This window comes from Linepithema humile, chromosome 3 (assembly GCF_040581485.1).
Source record: "Linepithema humile isolate Giens D197 chromosome 3, Lhum_UNIL_v1.0, whole genome shotgun sequence".
In the NCBI taxonomy this organism is placed as follows: Eukaryota; Metazoa; Arthropoda; class Insecta; order Hymenoptera; family Formicidae; genus Linepithema; species Linepithema humile.
Window position 1 is genome coordinate 14,895,681 of NC_090130.1, and position 20,391 is coordinate 14,916,071.

General features: G+C 33.7%; 2 protein-coding genes and 1 long non-coding RNA gene across 10 annotated transcripts in view; 2 read left to right on the plus strand and 1 right to left on the minus strand.

The window, feature by feature from the left end:
- Positions 1-7,468, plus strand: part of LOC105670220 (synaptotagmin-1-like) — a 74,774-nt gene extending 67,306 nt beyond the window's left edge. For 7 of the 8 annotated variants that reach the window (XM_067352216.1, XM_067352215.1, XM_067352217.1 and 4 more), the window contains 3 exons: positions 1,540-1,660; positions 1,732-1,904; positions 3,903-7,468. In XM_067352216.1, the coding sequence (XP_067208317.1) occupies positions 1,540-1,660; positions 1,732-1,904; positions 3,903-4,109 (501 nt within the window). In that variant the 3' untranslated portion in view covers positions 4,110-7,468. The remainder of the gene's footprint in view (positions 1-1,539; positions 1,661-1,731; positions 1,905-3,902) is intronic. The other variant, XR_010889394.1, reaches the window with a different exon arrangement.
- Positions 7,469-7,714: 246 nt separating this feature from the next.
- LOC105675530 (uncharacterized) lies at positions 7,715-8,390 on the minus strand. Its single transcript, XM_012372748.2, has 2 exons — positions 8,363-8,390; positions 7,715-8,238 (listed from the first exon to the last, which is right to left on the minus strand). Exons 1-2 carry the CDS (start codon positions 8,388-8,390, stop codon positions 7,715-7,717), a joined length of 552 nt encoding a protein of 183 aa, XP_012228171.2.
- Positions 8,391-8,589: 199 nt separating this feature from the next.
- LOC136998870 (uncharacterized) lies at positions 8,590-13,693 on the plus strand. The gene is made up of 2 exons (XR_010889395.1): positions 8,590-12,990; positions 13,096-13,693. It is a non-coding gene; the product is annotated as an uncharacterized lncRNA (long non-coding RNA).
- The last annotated feature ends 6,698 nt before the right edge of the window (positions 13,694-20,391 follow it).

Genomic DNA, 20,391 nt, shown 5'->3' on the forward strand with positions numbered 1-20,391 from the left:
GTTGCACAGTCAGATTTACGCCTCTATTGTCTACTCGGGAAATCCAAAATATAATAATGACACACATGTATTGCTTACAAATATTGCTTTACCAATATAAAATTATTGCATATGTCGTATTATAATTCCCAAAATAATTAAAAGATCTCTTGAGGTAATTTTTTAAATATGTATCTGATCAACTTTCAAAATGTTTGAACAAAACATTTCAAAGTTTGAAATCTCTACTTTTAAATATATTTTGCTGCTTTTAATTATCTTTTTTTTATTTTATTGTAATTTACAAAAAAAGAAAAACCCTAAAAATGGAAATTTTTCGCTTAATTTTGCGAGCATGCACGGCTCAAAAAACTCTGAAAAAAGTTTCATTACCTGTATTCAAAAACTCAGTTTTTTTTCTTTAATTTAAATGATCGATGATTGCTGTTCGATTTTTCGTTATCAAGTTATGGAGAGTTAAAGGAAAAATAATCTCCTTTACTTTAAACGCTTATAATTTTGTAATTAATTATCGTATAGTTTTCTACCAAATATTATTTAAAAGCTGAAACTGCGCTCTATCGAATGGTTTTATCTCCTTTTTTACTGGTATTAATTTTTACTGGTAACAATATTTTAGGTTCAAGTAAAGATGATATAAGATAATAAAAATTTACATTTTTCAGCTTTTTTTGTTTGATCTAGTAAACCATTATGTAAAATGACTAAACATTCTAATCTGAACATTTTTTCCAAGTTCTATTTTCTATCTTTTGTATTAGTTATTTATTATTACAATTAAATATTATATAATTGATATATACTATTAAGTTATTAGTAGTGTTACACAATTATGTAACATTAAATTAAAATAATTTTTACCCATCTTTATTGTATTCCAGAATATTTTAAGGTCTAATAAAACACCAAGGTTTTTCTATTAAATATTAAATATATTTTATTAAATATATTTTATTTTTATTAATTAATTAAATAGAGGAATTGAATTTTGTGTATAATTGTTCATTTATAGTTGGCACTAGTCTCAAAATAATATTATTTTACGTATATTAATGTTTTGAAAAGCACATGTACTTGGTGTCCTTTTTTTTATATTGCTAACACAAGTGAGACATGACTACGCGAGTGAGAGCGCAAACACAATCAACTTCAAGCGTTAGATTTTGCTATCATAATTTTTTTTAACATAATGTTTTAAGACATTAACTAATTTTTGAAACGTGATATTTGTTGAAATAACATCGATTCTAATTAAAATTGCTTCTAATCTAAATTTATGCTTGATGCATTCTTTAATACGTTAATATTCTCTGCCACCGTAAATAGCTAATGATGACTGATGATCTCTAAATTCATTAATAACACATTAATTGAATGCGGATATTTTTATAACATTTTCAATTTTTACATAAATAAAATCTATCAAAATCTTTTATAATTTATAAATGTTGAAAAATTAAAGACAAAAACTAATTTCAAGTGCAATGATATTTTTATTTTTTTGTGAAACATGTGCATAAACAGGCATTTATTTCTCAGGAGTTTGGAAATATTTTGTTAGCCATAAGCTATCTTCCCACCGCACAAAGACTGACTATTAACATCATGAAGTTACGCGACATTAAATTTACGCCAGCGGTGTCAAGTTTAAATAAATTTAGTAAGTATTATCGAAAGAAACGTCAACATATCACTTTACAGAAGAAATTTTTAATTTAATATTTATTGTAGATCCGTACGTTAGAGTATTAATGTTGAACGGAAAAACGGGTAAAAAAATAAAAAAAAAGAAGACCAGATTCTTATGCGCTATCGCGCATCCTGAATTTAACGAGACTTTGACGTTTGATCTAGCAGTCACTCAACTTGATACCGTGCAATTTTTAATCGTGCTTTGCAGCAAGGTAAATCACATATTAATATTTTCTAGTTCTAAATATTTATAAAGTTTCTCATTTTTATTAATACACTTGAATTTCTTCAGAATTGAACAAGATACAAAACTGATCTTTTTTTACATTACATGGTTTCGAAGAAGATAAATTTTCATAAATAAATTTTTAGAAACAGGAACTCCTAAATAAAAATAGCAAAATTATATAAAGATCATCTCTATTTTTTGAACCATAGATTTTTTTGGAACCATTTTTTTTAAATATCTATGTTTATAATTTTTCTCAAGACAAGTTTAACAACTTATGATACAAAGCCAATTTAAGATTAAATGATAAAACACTCACAATAACGATAAATATTTAACCCTTTAAATTTTTCTTATCTTTCTGGAATATTTCCTTTTAAATAAGCATGTGATTATACTTTTTAAATATCCTAGCATTGCTCCTTATATCCTTAGTTTTTAATATTAATCTCATATATAAGATCATTAATATTATTATAATATTATTATTTGACAACAGATGTATTGAATCTGTTAATTTAAATTTTTTAAATTTATCATTAGATTTGTGATTAGCAATTTTAACAATCTATTTTGGTGTAACTCAAATTATATTTAGTCATAATCATTTAATACTTTACAATCGCCATATTGGATCTTTGGATTTTTCAAATCTGACACTAGATTTGTATTTAATGATTTAAAAAATATAATAAGTATATAGCAAGAGATAACAAGATTTGCAAAGATAGCAAAATTATCTAATAAGCAAAACAATATATTCAAATAATTAAACAATTATGATTTAAAATATATATAATGGAAAGGCTCATATGATAACTATCAAATACAATATAATATTATAGAAGAGCATTAAGAGCCGTCGCAGGATGTTAGTGCAAAATTTTAATTTTTTTTTAAGAAATTAATTAGTCTGCATGAGACAGTTAAATTGTACACCGAACTCAGATCGAGATACATAAAGTGTATGAAAAATTAAGTACATTGCTCTCGCATGTGGAGAATTATAATGTACTGATAGAAATTATTGGAAAGAAAGGAAGAGAGAGAAAATATATCAGGGCGCGAGTGGCTAAACAATTTAACTGTTTCATATAGACTAATTAATTTCTTTAAGAAAAATTAAAATTTCGCACTAACATCCTGCGACTGTTCTTAATGCTCTTCTATTATATTGTATTTGATAATTATGATTTAATTTAAATTAAAAGATGAAGATAAATAAACCTTTATATAATTTTATTCTTTGCATCTAAGAATAAAACTATTTTATAAAAGTTGTTTCTCTTGAAATCACGTGATCTTAAAGAAAGATACAACTTGTTATTTATCATAGTTTCGGAAAAATTTAAGTGTATTGTAATTAAAATAAAAAATACTTATATTCTGTAATATAAAATATAAAATTTTTGTAAAAATTATTTATATAATAGTGCCTCAGAGGTAAACTGTGTTTAATCACATTTTTTCGAAAATTGAGTTATTGTTATTACAAAATTCTATACACCAATTTTAACCCAATGGCAAATTTTGACTGTATAAAGTTAAGTCACAATCACCAGGTAAACAGTGTTAAATCACATTAAAATCATATTCCGTAATCACACAACTCTATTTTCTAAAACATATCGAAGTTTGATATCTGTGAATACAAAAAAAATATGCAAATCATTATGAGTATTTGACTGAGAGAATATCAAAAGCCAAAAATCTCTTTAGATCCTTCTCCTAAAAAATTATGTTTGTGACTTAACAGTTAACCTCTGAAGCGTTCATATAAAAATTAATGTAAAAAAATACAATATAATAAAAAAATGTTATACAATATAAAATTATATTGTTTTGTCATATTATAGTGTTTACAAATAATATTTTTTTAGAGACTATAATTTTCTATAAAAAGTTATTTTATATAAGATAAAAATATCTTTTGCGAGTACTGTAATATGATAAAGCAGAGTTTTGTTATTATCTATTTCAGGTTTTACTGGAAGGATCATCCACTAATGCAACTGATCATGCGAGTGATAGTGAAGATTCAGTCAACTCATTCAGAAAATCCGCGGATATCTTTTGCGGCAAAGTAGCGCTTGGAAAAGGAGTGAGAGGTTCAACGGAAAGACTCCATTGGTTTTCAGTACTTCAAAATCCAAGAAAACTCGTTACCGTGTGGCACACTCTTAAATGACAAAGATCATTGTTAAGTTGTTACATGTGTATGTACAAAAGGCAATTATAATTTTGCGACATCTTTTACGTGCAGCTACAATTGGAAATGTACAATCCTTTATTTATGTTATAATTTAATTATAAATTAAATTTAATAAAATAATTTTTAGAGCAAGGGCAGACAAGATATCACACTTGAGATATATATACATATATACATATACATATATATACTATATATATATATATATATATATATATATATATATATATATATATAATTTTAACATTTAATACATTACTTTATATATTGTTATTTTCAAGAGACACGGTAGTGTCTCGCGCCAAGTTCACGCGCAGCGCAAGACCGAACGTGTATCTTTACGCGAGCCCGAAGAGCCCAGAGAGCCGAGATTATTGGAACTCAATAATGCCTGGGCCGATCGAGTTAATAATGGTCTCAATCAATAGCGCATACCCAAAATATATAATAAAAGTATGCTTGTTTTTGCTCTACGTGCTTTATAAATAAATATATAAAAGTCCAAAGTCGAAATGTCAAAAATATTATCTCAATTTCTAGGATGTACAGTCAACATTTTTCACACTAGATGGCTATAGTGATGTTAGTAGTTGGGTTTGTGTTGGTGGCGCTATAGGAAATAGCCGCGCATACCAAATAACCTTACAGAAGATGTGTCAAAAGAATAATATTGAATTCGGCCACTCGCACTACATTGCACTGGTGCACACTCAAGGCTGCTTAATGTTCACCAGTTTTTTATTCGTGTTCATCAGAGTAGTGTAGTGCAGTGTAGTGCGAGTGATCAAATTCAATATAAATGTATTAAGTAAAATAAGTGTATATGTATATAGGTTATAAGTATTGTGTTTTAATTTTACCATACATTCTGTCAAAAAGCTTTAGTATATGATCTGTATAAAAAATATAAAAAAATATAAAATATAAAAAAAAATATAAAAAAATATAGCATAAGTCACTTTTTGTGATTATCCTAAATTAGTTCCAATATTTATAATTTCCAGTCAATTTTATATCCATAGAAAATAGGAAACAAAAATTATAAACATAAACTCGACAAGAAATCTTGTAATACACAAAATTAAAATTGACCAGAAATTATAAATATTGTTGGAAATAATTTAGGATACATAGAACAGAAATATTAAGCTTTGATATTTAATTTTATTTATTTTAGACAAATCATACACTAAAGTTTCTAAACAATGGTCTTATAAAACATAGTGATGATTGGTATGATTGTATAAATTAATTTTACAATACATTCTGTCAAAAAAGCACATCATTCGAGACTTTAGTGTATGATTTGTCCAAAATAAATAAAATTAAATATCTCAAAGTTTAATATTTCTGTTCTATGTATTTTAAATTAGTTCCAACAATATTTATAATTTCCAGTCAATTTTATATTTTATATATAAAATTTATTTTATATATAAAAAAATATAGCATAAGATACTTTTTGTAGTTATCCTAAATTAGTTCCAATATTTATGATTTCCAGTCAATTTTATGTCCATAGAAAATAAAAAACAAAAATTATAAACAAACTCGATTATAAACAAACTCGAGAAATCTTGTAATACACAAAATAAAATTGACTGAAAATTATAAATATTGTTGGAACTAATTTAGGATCGTAGAACAGAAATATTAAACTTTGACATTTAATTTTATTTATTTTAGATAAATTATACTAAAATCTTGAAACGTGTGCTTTCTTGACTGATTAAAATTGACTGGAAATTATAAATATTGTTGGAATTAATTTAGGATACATAGAACAGAAATATTAAACTTTGGTATTTAATTTTATTTATTTTAGACAAATCATACAAAATTTCTGAAACGTGTGCTTTCTTGACAGATCCTAAATTAGTTTCAACATTTATAATTTTCAGTCAATTTTATCAGAATCAAAACAAAGCAGTATTGTTTTACCTTTCAAAAAATTGTCGTACCTATATATTAAATCAAAAAAAGCTGTCGTATATATATTACAAAAAAAGAAATAATATCTCTCAAAAAATTACCTTTTTTAAAAAAAGGTAAAAGAAAGGCGCCAAGTACACGCTCTTGTCACAACTAAAACAAAACCATATTGTTTTATCTTTTAAAAAAATTGTCGTATATATTAAACTTTTCAAAAAAACCTGTCATAGATATTAAAACCTTTCAAAAAAAACTTGTATATAGTAAAATTTTTAAAAAAGCTATTATATATACTTTCTACAAAAAAATATGATATCAGGAAATGGCACCAAGTAAGACTAAAGAACTATGAAAAAAGTTGTACACTATTTCTATAAAACTCTTCTATAAAACTCTTGTACATAAAGCTGTCGTATATATAATTAACTATATTATATACTATATATATTATAAAAAAATAAATACATAAATAAGAAAACAAAAAATAAAAATTAAAAAATTTTTTTTTAATATTTAAAAAATAAAAATATTTGATTAAAAAATAAAAAAATATAAAAAATTTAATCAAAATAAAAAGATATTTATTAAAAAACGCAAAAAAACTTGGCGCTGCTACACCACAAAGTATTATAAAGCAATGAAATTAACATGCAGTTTACTGTAGCAGCGCCAAGTTTTTTTGCGTTTTTTAATAAATATCTTTTTATTTTGATTAAATTTTTTATATTTTTTCATTTTTTAATCAAATATTTTTATTTTTTAAATATTTAAAAAAAATTTTTTAATTTTTTTTTTTGTTTTCTTATTTATGTATTTATTTTTTTATAATATATATAGTATATAATATAGTTAATTATATATACGACAGCTTTATGTACAAGAGTTTTATAGAAGAGTTTTATAGAAATAGTGTACAACTTTTTTCATAGTTCTTTAGTCTTACTTGGTGCCATTTCCTGATATCATATTTTTTTGTAGAAAGTATATATAATAGCTTTTTTAAAAATTTTACTACATACAAGTTTTTTTTGAAAGGTTTTAATATCTATGACAGGTTTTTTTGAAAGGTTTAATATATACGACAATTTTTTTAAAAGTAAACATTTACAATAAAAATCACATTCTACAGATGTATATATTCTATTACAATCCTATATTAATTATAAATATATACTTTTCCATTATTATTTGTATGTAATTCATGTTGCGACATCGTTAAATATATTTATATGTGTAATCGTGCATGGAAAAGTATTTAGCGCTATATCAAGAAGTAAAACAGACATTTACTGTCGCGCGAAAAAACACATCATGTGTTACACATGTGCTAGAACCTAGCAGCTAGGTATAAAATATGTCTGTCTTTTTCTACTATCCGAAGTAAAGCCGAAGTGCAAAGCGAACACGTATTCAGTTCTTGCGTTGTTCAAGTACCCTCTCCACGAGTTCACTGCCGAAACCCAGGACAAAAATTGGTAACGCTGGTACGACCTCGACAGAATGGGCGATCTGTCGTTGTAGATAGCCTTCTCATGAGTGACCGACTACTTCGTCCCTACTCGTAGGAATCACATGGAATCGAATAAACTCATACAACAATATATATATCGGTTTCAAAACGTCCGGCGACGTTGTCCGATGCCTAGTTTTCATTCCCGTCTGTTGTCCCATTGACCGTCTCTCAGATCTCTCGTACTCATGGCTCTCACCACTCCTTCCTTCCAGGTTTTCTTTGGTCTTCCACGTTTACAGCGTTGTTGAGGAACCCATTTCATTATCTTTTTTGGAAGTCTTTCTTCTCCCATTCTTTGAACATGGCCATACCAGATCAATTGCATCCTTTCAATATCGTCGTATAGTGTTCCGTCAATACCCATCCTTCTACGTACTTCCTCGTTTTGAATTCGATCTTTTCTTGATATTCTCAATGATCTTTTTATTGCGTCCATCTCTACTGCCTCTAGCTTTCTTTTGTTCTGTTCAGTGATGCGCCAAGTCTCTGCTCCGTATAGTAGGCTGCTTTTTACCGAAGTGTTGTAGACGTTATATTTCCTTTGTTTGCTAATTTCACTACTCCAGAGGATTTCATTTATGCATCCGATAATTCTTCTAGCTTGTGTTGTTCTTGCTTGAATTTCTCTGTTGTTGGTTGCAGTTCTGTCGAATGTTACACCTAGGTAAGTATAGTCTTCACATGGGGGTAATCTCCTCGTTGTTCTCCAATTTAATATTAAACAGTTCTGCTCCAATCGGTAGATATTTTGTTTTTTGAGTGTTTATTTCTAGGCCCCACTTACTATATTCCTCTTGTAGCTTTCGTGCCATGTATTCTAGGTCGTCTTTGTCATTGGCTATAACAACCTGAACGTCAGCATATTGAAGCGTATATAGACACACATCTCTCAGGTCTACACCCTTGGCATTTCCTTTTTCAATTCGACAGTGCCTTTGAGATATATATTTTGAAAAGTGTTGGAGACACACAGCATCCTTGACGTAGGCCTTTATTAATGTAAAACTCTTTTGATGTTTTTTTGCCAATTTTTACATGCGATCTTGAGTTGTCATACAGATTTTTGAGGGCCTTTATCAGTGTATGACTAATTTTGGTTTCTTGTAGCACCTTCCATAGCTTTGTTACCGGTACTGTGTCATACGCCTTGTTAAGGTCAATGAACATCAAGTGTACTTCCTGACTTGTGATTTCTTGTACGTTCTATTTTTCATTTCTTGTACGTTCCATTCCGTACCGATACTCATCATCCTTTTGCGTAACCTGGTCCGTTTACCGTTGCTTCCATCCTTACATCCGAGGCTTCTGCTAGTCTTTTTAGTAGACTAAAGTTTTTTTAAATGACAGGGAACTAGCCTGACGACTAAACCCCCAACCTGGAGGGTCAGATAGTTCTTAATCAAGGTTTTCCTCCTTTAGATCGATTGTCTTTCATGACTCTAGAGATCGATCCTTCCTTTCTTCGATCTGTAACCCCAGCCAGAAACCCTAACAGGGTGCTATCATCCGGGTCAGATAAACCCTGGTTTTTTAGAGAAATGTTACTCCTCTATCCCTCCTCCTTTCTCATCTCTTTCGTGATGTAACCCCAAGCTTGGGACTGGTATAGCGGAGTTAACTCATACAACAAACCTTTCATAAAAACATGTTAACTAACACCTCAGGACCAAGAAGCAACTCACTGAGTTCATACAACTTCAACATTTCAGCGTCCTCTGATAAAAATAAAAATAACTATTAACCGCAAGCACAGGGAGGCAACGTTTGTCCAGACATAAAATGGCAGTTCGATAAATCGTGAAACAAGAGGAAACGAAATAAGAACATCCTACAGGATAAAAACAATCAAACCAAACAGCACAGAATGTGACGTGACGTTTTACACGCCCGGGCGGATATCGCGATCACAAGGGCGGATACGTCCGGCCGGGGAAAATAATTTGGGATCGCATCCCGCCGAAAAGGGGAAGGCGATCCCTTTCTCCTTAGCATTTTAGCAAACATAAAGTAAAAGATCGGGGGAAAATTGAGCGGCCGTATACTTTTGTGTATATCCAAGGAGCATCCTTCGTGAGATCCGGAGGAAACCCAGCAGACAGGACGACGGAGGCCCGGACATCGAGTGGACGGACCAAGCACAGGCTACAGCCTCTACAAATCTCAAAACAACCTAGCGCATACCAACTTAAGAAAGCAACTTGTGCTGAAATAATCAAAAATAAGGGGACTCCCTGTGCTTTTTCAGACAATACAAGCAGACATCATATCAGCAATAAACATAATGTTCGAAAGAATCGAAAACCTAATGGAGCGGTTACTAGAAAGTACTATGGATCGAATGATTCAGCTCGTTAGCCAAGTCCTTTACAATCAAAAATGACCTATAATCTAAGAATATCGTAATGGAACGCCAACGGGCTTATTAAACGCAGACTTGAACTCGAAACATACTTAAACATAAATGACATTGATATAATGCTGATATCAGAGGCTAGATTTACCCAAAAATCATACTTTTCGATGAAAGGCTATAACTGTTATTTTACAAATCATCCATCGGGAAAGGCTCACGGAGGAACGGGAATACTAATCAAGAACAAACTAAAACAATACGCTCTTCCCAATTTCGAGAGTGACTTCTTACAGGCAACCACAGTGGCCATAGGCGATACAAATGGCCCGCTCCACATCTCAGCCATATACTGTCCTCCAAGACATACCATAACTTCGAACAACTTCCACGACTACTTCCAAACATTTGGCCCAAGATACATAGCAGATGGTGACTGGAACGCCAAGCACACATATTGGAGATACAGATTAACGCTACCGCGTGAACGACAACTGTACAATTATATACGACAACATAATCTAGAATGCGTCTTTCCGTTGGTGAACCTACTTATTGGCCCACTGATCCAAATAAAACGCCGAACCTTCTTGACTTTTATATATGTAAAAACATTAATTTAAATTACCCACAGGTAAAGTCCGTTATCGATCTTTCTTCCGATTATACACCAACAATACTAACACTACTTAACACAAACATATTACTCAAAAAGGAAACATAAAAACTAAGTAATAAACGCACAGACTAGATCTTTAGAAACAATATAAATGACTCTATCACACTGAATATACCCTTAAAAATGCAAAGCAGATAGAAACAGCGGTCAAACATTTTACTAATGTAATACAAACTGCTACCTGGAAAGCAACTCCTGCTATCGAAAGTAAAACTCCCCAAGGTAAAGAGTATCAACTAAATATTAGAAACAAAATAAAAGAAAAACGCAAACTAAGAGCTATATTGCAAAGAACACACTATCCGGTAGATAAACAAAACTTTAATAGATGCACCCAAGAATTAAAGCATCTGATAAGAACAATGAAAGAAAAATCACTTCAAGAAAGGCTACACACTAACCCTACATCGCAAACACCAACTACTCACTATGGAAAGTCACCAAAAACTTAAAAAGACCTATACATCATAACCCACCCATCAGGATGGATAACAACAAATCGGCAAGAAGCAGCCAAGAAAAAGCAGATTACTTTGCCAAACACTTACAGAAAGTTTTTGAACCACTTCCGGCGCGTGAATCAAATGACGAGGAGATAGCAGAATACCTCGACACTCCACTAACAATGTCTTTACCCATAACTAGCATCTCTCCAAAAGAGACATATAAAACAGTCAAAAACTTAAAAAATAAAAAATGCCCTGGCTACGACCTCATAACGGCAGAAGTACTCATACAACTTTCCAAGAAAGGAATTACTCTCATAACCGCCATATTCAATGGACAGGATGCTACCCAGCGCAATAGAAAATCGCGCAAATTATCATGATACCTAAGCCCGTAATAAACCCAACCGAGGTCTCATCCTATCGCCCAATTAGCCTTCTACCGCAGACCTCTAAAGTGTTTGAAAGATTGTTACTGGAGAGAATAAAACCCCTAGTCAATGATCATATTCCCCAACGCCAGTTTGGATTTAGGGAAAAACACAGTACAATCGAGCAAGTTCATAGAATAGTCAACAAGATTAATAAAGCCCTTGAGAAGAAGAAATACTATTCAGCAGTGTTTCTTGACATAAACCAGGCTTTTGACAAAGTCTAGCATACAGGACTCCTATACAAGTTAAAAAGAATCCTGCCTCAACAATACTACCCATTATTAAAATCATATCTAAAAAACAGACGTTTTGAGATCAGATACCAAGATTCTCTGTCACAACTAAAACCTATAAGAGCTTCGGTCTCCCAGGGAAGTATCCTTGGACCACTTCTTTATATTATTTATACTACTAATTTTCTCACACACTCAAAAGTTCATATAAGTATGTTTGCGGATGACACTGCTTTGTTCTCAACGGACTCGGATCCCAAAATAGCTACTAAAAATATACAAAAGAACCTTAAAAAAATAAAAATATGGCTAAGTAGGTGGAGATTTAAAGTAAACAAAGCCAAATCTATCCACGTGACATTTACACTGTGCGAAAAAACCTGTCCCCAGATCTGTATAAACCAGACTCTAATACCACAAGCTGAAGAAACTAAATATCTCGACATGCATCTGGACAGACACCTCACCTGGAGGAAACATATATGAACGTGACGTGACGTGACGTTTTACACGCCCGTCACAAGGGCGGATACGCCCGGCCAGGGAGAATAATTTGGGACCACATCTCACCGAAAGGAGGAAGCAATCCCTTTCTCCTTAGTATTTTAGCGAGCGTAAACTGAGAAATCGGGAGAGAAGTGAGTGGCCGTATACCAAGGAGCAGCCTTCGTAAGATCCGAAGGGAACTCAGCAGACAAAATGACGGAGGCCCGGACATCGAGTGGACGGACCGAGAGACCTAAGGTCACGTGAAAGTATTTCAATATATTCGAGCAGATCCCGAGGAAAATGTCCCTACCGAATCTAATGTTACAGATTTTAAAACGATTAAGGCTAGTGAACGCGCCGAGAGGATGGACGCCAAGAAGGATAGCGCGCACTCTCAACATCAGGGGTGGACTCCACCCGATGGAGTAACCTTTGAGAGGAGCTGTTGTAACGAACCGGATAGAAAGAATCGAGCCGTAACCTGGTCAGTTCACAGCCAATTCAACACACGGTCAGGCCCCGCAAGGGAAACAACCGAGAAGGATGTACGAACAGGCTGCCGCAAGGAAATCGGTGTCGCCTCGGAAAAGCGCCACATAGGACCGAAAGATCAAGAAGCGACGCGAAAGATCGAGTTACGCCTCATCAATAGTAAAGGATCTATGTACGCAATACGATGCGCGGATTGTCAACGATGTCCGGCGAGCCTCACTGTCGTCACTGTTCGACTAGGCGGCATACCGGACGGACCCAGAGGCACCACCGGACGTCATCATATTCTGTAAGACCACTACTTCGACTCTCCAATAAGCGCGAAGGCGGCTCACGGCATAGCGTCCCGGACAACTCGCATTAATTAATGTCGAACTAATTTGTGCTTATTTAGTGTATCGTCGCTATTGAGGCCAGCGGATTAGATCGCCGGACGGACGCTTGCCGCACCGATTCCCGCTGAGATTTTGTGATAAAGTATTTTACTCTTCCCCCCGAAGTTGCCGAGCCGACGGTCGTTCATTGTACGAATTTCGTGTCGCGTAATTCTTGTATGTATCGAGTCAATCGTCGATTAATTGTGCTTCTCAGGATATTGTGCCTACGTCTTAGTATACCGTGCGAAGTATCGGCTTTCCATCGGTGGAAAAGCCTTAGTCATCGTTCCCGAATCACGTCACGTTCATAAGCAATATTTGGGTGAATTATCTATGTATCCGTTGAATAAAACCATCAACAAATTCTGCCTGTAATGAGGTAATGGTCGCGTTTGAGAGCCTCCTGCTGCTACCGAGTATCACGCACTCCACGGAGCGAAAGATCGCCTAAAAAATGTATCGAAACGTAACATCTATTATTCCGGGTTATGCAATTTAAGCTCGGAATCTCGTTACGGTGAAACACGGATATCGTCCGCCCTTTTGGCACACACTGGTTTATACTACCATATGTCACCCGTTATTCATCTTATTAAACATATTATCCTATTTTTATATGCTGTCGTGATTATTATCTATCCTCTTTCTCCAAATACGTCTCCATAAAGAAGGACTTCGTCCCTCTATTATTTGGTAAAAAAGGGGTAACCGGAGTTAAGCCGTCGTTTTCGCAAGAATTAAAGAACTTTCTGTGCGGCGCAATTTCTATGCGCCTGGCGCCCATAAGTTTATCTTGTCGTGGATACCGATTTTGGCTACCGTAAATGACGAAGTTTTGTCGACCACCTTCCTGTAGTTTTACGCATGAGACGGAAGAAAAGTGTCGCAGGACCAAACGCAGACAACTAGATACTACGCAACATATACTGGCTTACTGGCAGGCACTCGCAATTATCCCCCGAATGCAAAATTGCCATCTATAGGTCCACACTAAAGCCGGTTTGGACCTACGGAATCTAACTATGGGGAACTGCCAAAGAAAGTGATATAGACATTATTCAACGCTTTAAAATGAAAACATTACGTAGTATGCTAAATATTCCCTATTACCATATATCAGTAACAAATACATTTACGAAGATCTAAAAATCAACACAGTACAATCTGAAATAAGTAAACATAGTATAAAATACATGACACATCTCACTGAACACCCTAACAACCTGGCCTCAAAACTACTCGACTCAAGAAACATTCGCTTTAAGAGGTTGAAGAGAACAAGCACACTCGATCTAATACGCAGATTCTGAATCTCCAGGGAAAAACTCTAATATGGATATAGGATTCGCTGGAATCCTAACCAGTGTCAAACCACAACAATAGAACTTCGGTTCAGATATCTGTGCTGATTATTGTCTAATCCGACAGATGACAGCGTGGCAGTGCGATAAAAAAAATTTTTTAATTATTACATTCTTAATACATGTATACAATAATTTTATTTTCTTAATTATTTACATATATCAATATTTATATTTTAGGGGAAAAAAGAGAAGCTGGCCGTGCACAAGCTCGCTGATACGCCCAGTGGGCTGCCCGCGGGGTTGGAGACAATGTGGGTGCCTCCATGATATAAATACAAGAGTATGCTTTTGCGCATCTTGTAGAAAGCGACCAATGAGGAACTGTCTCCAAGGCATCACATTGAACGGTAAATTTAAAGCAGCGACTTTACATAGTCATTATTAAAAGCATTTTCCAGATAAAATTGTTACTATGTTTAAATCCCAGTAATATGGAATCACAAAATATGCTACGGTAATATATTCTACATAATAGTATAGAATCTGTTATATACATGCTAATGTAAATTGCAATATGGTCTGTATTAGTGTGTGAAATGCGAACATTTAATGACAAAATATAGTTTTAAACATCGAATTACTGATTGTGAGCTGAATATGAAATAAAAAGAATAATAAACGTTTTTTATATTAAAATGCAGCGGTTTTTAAAAGTATTTTATATATATATATATATATATAATATATACAAGAATTATTAGAATGTATTACGACAGAAAACATATGGGAAAGATAAATAAAATAAGAGTAAAGAAAGATATTATAAAACAGGTTTTTTATTTGTAAAGGACCCCGCACAAATTTATGAAAAATGGGTTCCGATGGATTTGACTGAAACTTTGGAAATTTGTAGTTTACGTGATCCTGATGAAAAGTTCTTATTGCTCCAACTTGACTCATTGAGCCGTTTGAGCTCTAGGGACCGTTGAAAATAGGAAATAGGCGACTGCCACCGCCACCGTGTAGAAAATCACCTGATAATGCCTCCCTCTCCTACCCTCTCCCTCACTTCTCTTTCTCTCTTTTCCTCTCCCCCTCCCTTCTCCGTGCGCGCACGCGTGTGCGTTACAGCAGAGATGTGAACCCTACAGTTCGTCATTTCCGCAAATGTATCATTCTGTCGTTAATGCCAGAAAATCATTCTACTTCGTAGACAAAACTGAAAACGGATCTACAATTCTCAGATCCAATATTTGGGAATCTATAAAAGATACCATCTATGATACCATACACGTTGTGTTTCTGTATTGTTACCCCCGAGTTATCCCATAGTTATTCGATATATCCGATTTTCAGATTGGCACATGTATATTTTTGTTTTCTCTTATCCTGCATAGTTAATATTAAAGGCATTTCTATTTGGTGACTTTATTTTTTGGATGTATATCATCAACAGAAGAAAACATTGATAATCTGGTTTAGTCAATACAAACATTTTCTTCCTAGCGTATTTCAATAGCTAACTATGGCTTGGAGAAATCGTTTGAATTGTTACATTTGCGATAGAGATTTTGTACGGAATGAAATGAGTCGAATAGATAGAGATGAAAATGCAAACAAACGTGAGATTGCCATCCGTAGACGTGATGAATTCCAGAGGCCACCTCTCGCCGTGACAAATCTTACAAGGATTTGTATTACATGTAATCAGCTTATTCGCAATGAAATAACAGAAATGGAACGCGATTATACTTGTCTGCGACTCAATGTATTGACACAAACTGCGAATCGTACTTGTGTGATTTGTAATGCTGATGCCGATGTTCACAGGATTACACTTAAATGTAGAGTAAACGTTTTTGTTTTACGAGATATTTTCATTCCTGAAGATGTCAGATCATGTCAACATCATCTGGATGATCAAGGTTTTTTCCTTCAGGCATTGCTACCTGGCTTGCGATCCATTAACATACGTCAAAGGACTGCAACTTCAAATGTTCCTGCAAGGATTCCGAAATGTGGCAAGGAATCAAAGAAGATTCGTTGATGAGAACAGTTTCACAGATGCTGAATTCGAATCTTTTTCTCCAGTGACGAAACAGCAGTTTCTGGAACTATTTGATTATCGCGATAGGGTGTCTTGTCCAGGCGGCTATAGATATGTTTCTAAGAAAAACTTGTTAATGTTCTTATGCAAAATGCGACAAGGACTTTCTGATAATTTTCTTAAAGTTATCTTCGAGTATCCGAGCAGAAAGTAATGAGTTTAGCCATTTCCACTGTTCGACAATCTTTGATGCAACGTTTTGTTCCGACAAACATCGGTTTGAATGCAATCACGAGAGGAGATTATATCCAAAAACATGTAACTGATTTCGCTAATGAATTATATAATCCCGAATCACATATTCGTCGTGTAATCGCGTACATTGACGGTACTTATAGCTACATTCTTAAGAGTAGCAATTTTCGTATTCTCCGACAGTCATTTTGACTTCATAAAGGACGACATTTACTCAAACCTGTGCTGATAGTCGCACCCGATGGCTACATACTCGATATTCAAGGTCTATATTTTTCAGACAGTCGAAATAATAATGCTGCGATCCTTCAGAATGAATTTCATAGGGATGTTGAGAGAATGCGAGAATGGTTCCAAGAAAGAGATCTAATGATAGTAGATAGAGGATATCGAAATGCTACAGAGCTACTCACTCGCCTTGGGATTCGGTGGAAGATGCCAGCACTTCTTAAAGTCAACTCTTTACAGATAAAGCTAATGATTCACGGATAATCACTGAGACGAAATAGATCATGGAGTTCAGGAATGGCCATATCAAATCTATCTTTAAATTCTTCCAGCAAACAATATCGATTCCTCATCTTCCTAATTTGGGTGATTTCTATCGTATTGCTGGTGCGATAATCAATAGGTATCATCCTTCTGTTCAAATGGAAGGAGCTAATAGAGAGTTGGTTCGCCAATTACTGGAGAAAGCAAATAAAGTGAATGTTGTCCAAGCACTTGTTGAGGCTGAACATCTGAACACTCGTAACGCTCAGAGATGAGTACGTTTGAATGCCCAACATGTTCCTGATTTTCCAATTTTTGATTTACATTTTCTAAGGGATTTTACTGTTGACATTTACCAAATCCATTTAGCACTATCGTATAAACAGGACAAGTTACAAAGAGAGGAGTCGGAAGAATTCCAGATTGAAATGTTGAAGGACATACAGAGGATACCACAACCTGATTTAATAAGAGTTAGAGTGTATTCTCGATTTCGCAATGCAGCGAAATACCAATTATGGATATCATATCGACCGACAAACGATCATGATATGGATGATGGAATGGATGTTCAGGACGGCCCTCACATCCAAGGTTACTACTGCACTTGCAAATCCGGTGCTCGAATTCTGGGTACATGTGCACACATTGCGAGTGTTTTATGGTTCATTAGATACGCACGACACGAACATGTTCGGTATCCTTCATCGAGACTCCTTTATACTATTTGCGATACAGCGAATAGGCCACCGCAAGAAAATCCTAATAATGTATCAAATGTTATTGATGTTTGAACATTAGTTTATTGTTCTACATACACACGCATGCACGCACGCGCGCGCACACACACGCGTGCGCGCGGAAAAAGAAGGGGGAGAGGAAAAGAGAGAAAAAGGAATGGAGGAGGGGAGGAAAGGGAGGCAATATCAGATGATTTCCTACACGGTGGCGGTGGCAGTCGCCTATTTCCTACTTTCAACGGTCCCTAGAGCTCAAACGGCTCAATGAATCAAGTTGGGGCAATGAGAACTTTTCATCAGGATCACGTAAAGGAAGGTGGGGTAAGACGGACCGCGGGGTAAAATGGTCCATTTGCTAAATCTTATTAGTAAGTACCTCTGTCTGCTGGATAAACATAAAATTAATTTCCTTTTTGATGCTTTTTAACTGTTTAAAAATTACGTCATTATATCATAAAACTATCGTGAGTTATCAAGAAACACGGTCGTGTCTCGCGCCAAGTTCACGCGCAGCGCTGAGTGACGCGAAACCGACTGTGTCTATTAACGCGAGCACATAAGCTGACAGGAGTCGAGATTTTTATATCTCAATAATGCGTGGACCGATCGAATTTATAATAGGCTCAATCGATAGAGCACATGCGACTTACATAATAAAAGTATCTTTACTTTTTTTGTACATGCTTTCTAAAAAAATATATTAATTGCCAAAGTTTGCCAAAGTCGAAATATGCCAAAATCTATGTAAGTTTGGTCGTCGTCGTCGTCTGTTCGTCATCCTTCTCTAATATATAAGTTTGTCCTTTGTCAACTAAAAGCATCAAAATGCGACATGGTTGTCCTTTTCTACAGCCCGCGAAATGTCGATTCCCGCATAAGACCGTCCTTTTTCTTTCCTTTCTTTTTCTAAAAGACGTCTGTCTTTTTCCAACATAGCGGCGCTCAGACCTGTCAGCTCGCAGCTTTGATGATATTAATCACTTTGATTGTAATTAATATCGGTCATAAAATGTATATGTAACGTGTTGTGGAGACAAATAGAGATAGTGTATATCAAAATAATAATATTCTTTATAAAAAAAATTTTTCTCGTCTTGAAGTGTAGAAGTGTAGCAAGACACATGCTTGACAACACTCTTAAAGGGAACGTTCACAAGTGTCCCCTCCCGATTTGATTCTTCTTGAAATATGTTGTAAAACATACAATTTGAGAAGACACGTATTTTTTTATAACGGCTCTAACTCAAATTTAAGGGGTGAAACACCCTTTTCTTTATATTTAAATTATATATATAAATAAGCTTATATATATATATAAAAGCTTATTTATTGTATATATTATAATTATACTTATGATATACATTTTATATTTCAAGATTTTATATACCATAGTTTAAAAAAATCGTAGTAATTTAGTGGAATGTAATAGCATGTAGAATCGCAGTATATTAAAATTATTGAAAAAGAGTAAACTGTACAGAATTTTATATTTCAATTCATTGTCAGTCAAGTCGGGCCAAGAGGGTAGAGTCAGGGTGGATATATGTTGAATAGATTGATTCATTCACTGTTTTCGTTTCATAAATTATTTTCCCGTGGTCACTGCAAGCAAAACTTCAAAGTGTAATGTGCGCTTATAGCTAACTTGTATACGACAACGCGCTGCGCACGAAATGCAGCGATTATCTATAAGAATGTAATGTGGAAGGGATGCTTTAGTAACAATTTTAGTTAACTTTTCATTCTCAAATATGTAATAACATGTCATTTTTATATTTATTTTGCGACTATGCACAACACAAGGGCGGTATAAACAATGCGTCATGCAGCGCGACACATATAATGTGATACTGATGACTTATTTTTGAAAGATGCGATTTCGAAACATAATAAAATCATATATGGTTGAATTCAGCGTAAAAAATGCTACAACTTTTGTCATTACAAAAATTTTTAAATTTGAAAAAATAATAACAAGGGGTGGGAATAAATTTTAAAAAATTACATTTTTTGAAAATTTAACTACACAGTTATAAAATCCATTACAAGCCATACAACTTCTATTTTAAACATTTTTTTATCTCCTACGGTTTTGGCGATAGTTACACACAAAGAAAAAAACCGTTTTTTTTTTCAAAGGAGTGTTTTATCCCTTAAATTTGAGTTAGGGCCGCTATAAAAAAATACGTGTCTTTTCAAATTGTATGTTTTACAACATATTTCAAGGAGAATCAAATCGGGGGGGGGGGAACACTTGTGAACGTTCCCTTGTTAGTCTTCTGTAGTTAGTGGACAGAAAGTGTACTTTGTGCTCATTGGTGGAATCGGCAGGTATGTAATGTTTATAGAGAAGAAATGTCTAACACTTGGATTGAAGCTGACGATACGCTAATTAAAAAAAGACAATAGCCTAGAGGTGCTAAAGATATTTTTGTCATTCTTACAAAAATTTGATCAAAAGTAATCTGTTTTTAT

Coding starts and splice junctions, on each gene's coding strand:
- LOC105675530 (XM_012372748.2), bottom strand. CDS start 8,390: ATGGCACGAAAGCTACAAGAGGAATATA. Junction 8,239..8,362: donor AAAGCTACAAGAGGAATATA/GTAAGTGGGGCC, acceptor ATACTTACCTAG/GTGTAACATTCGACAGAACT.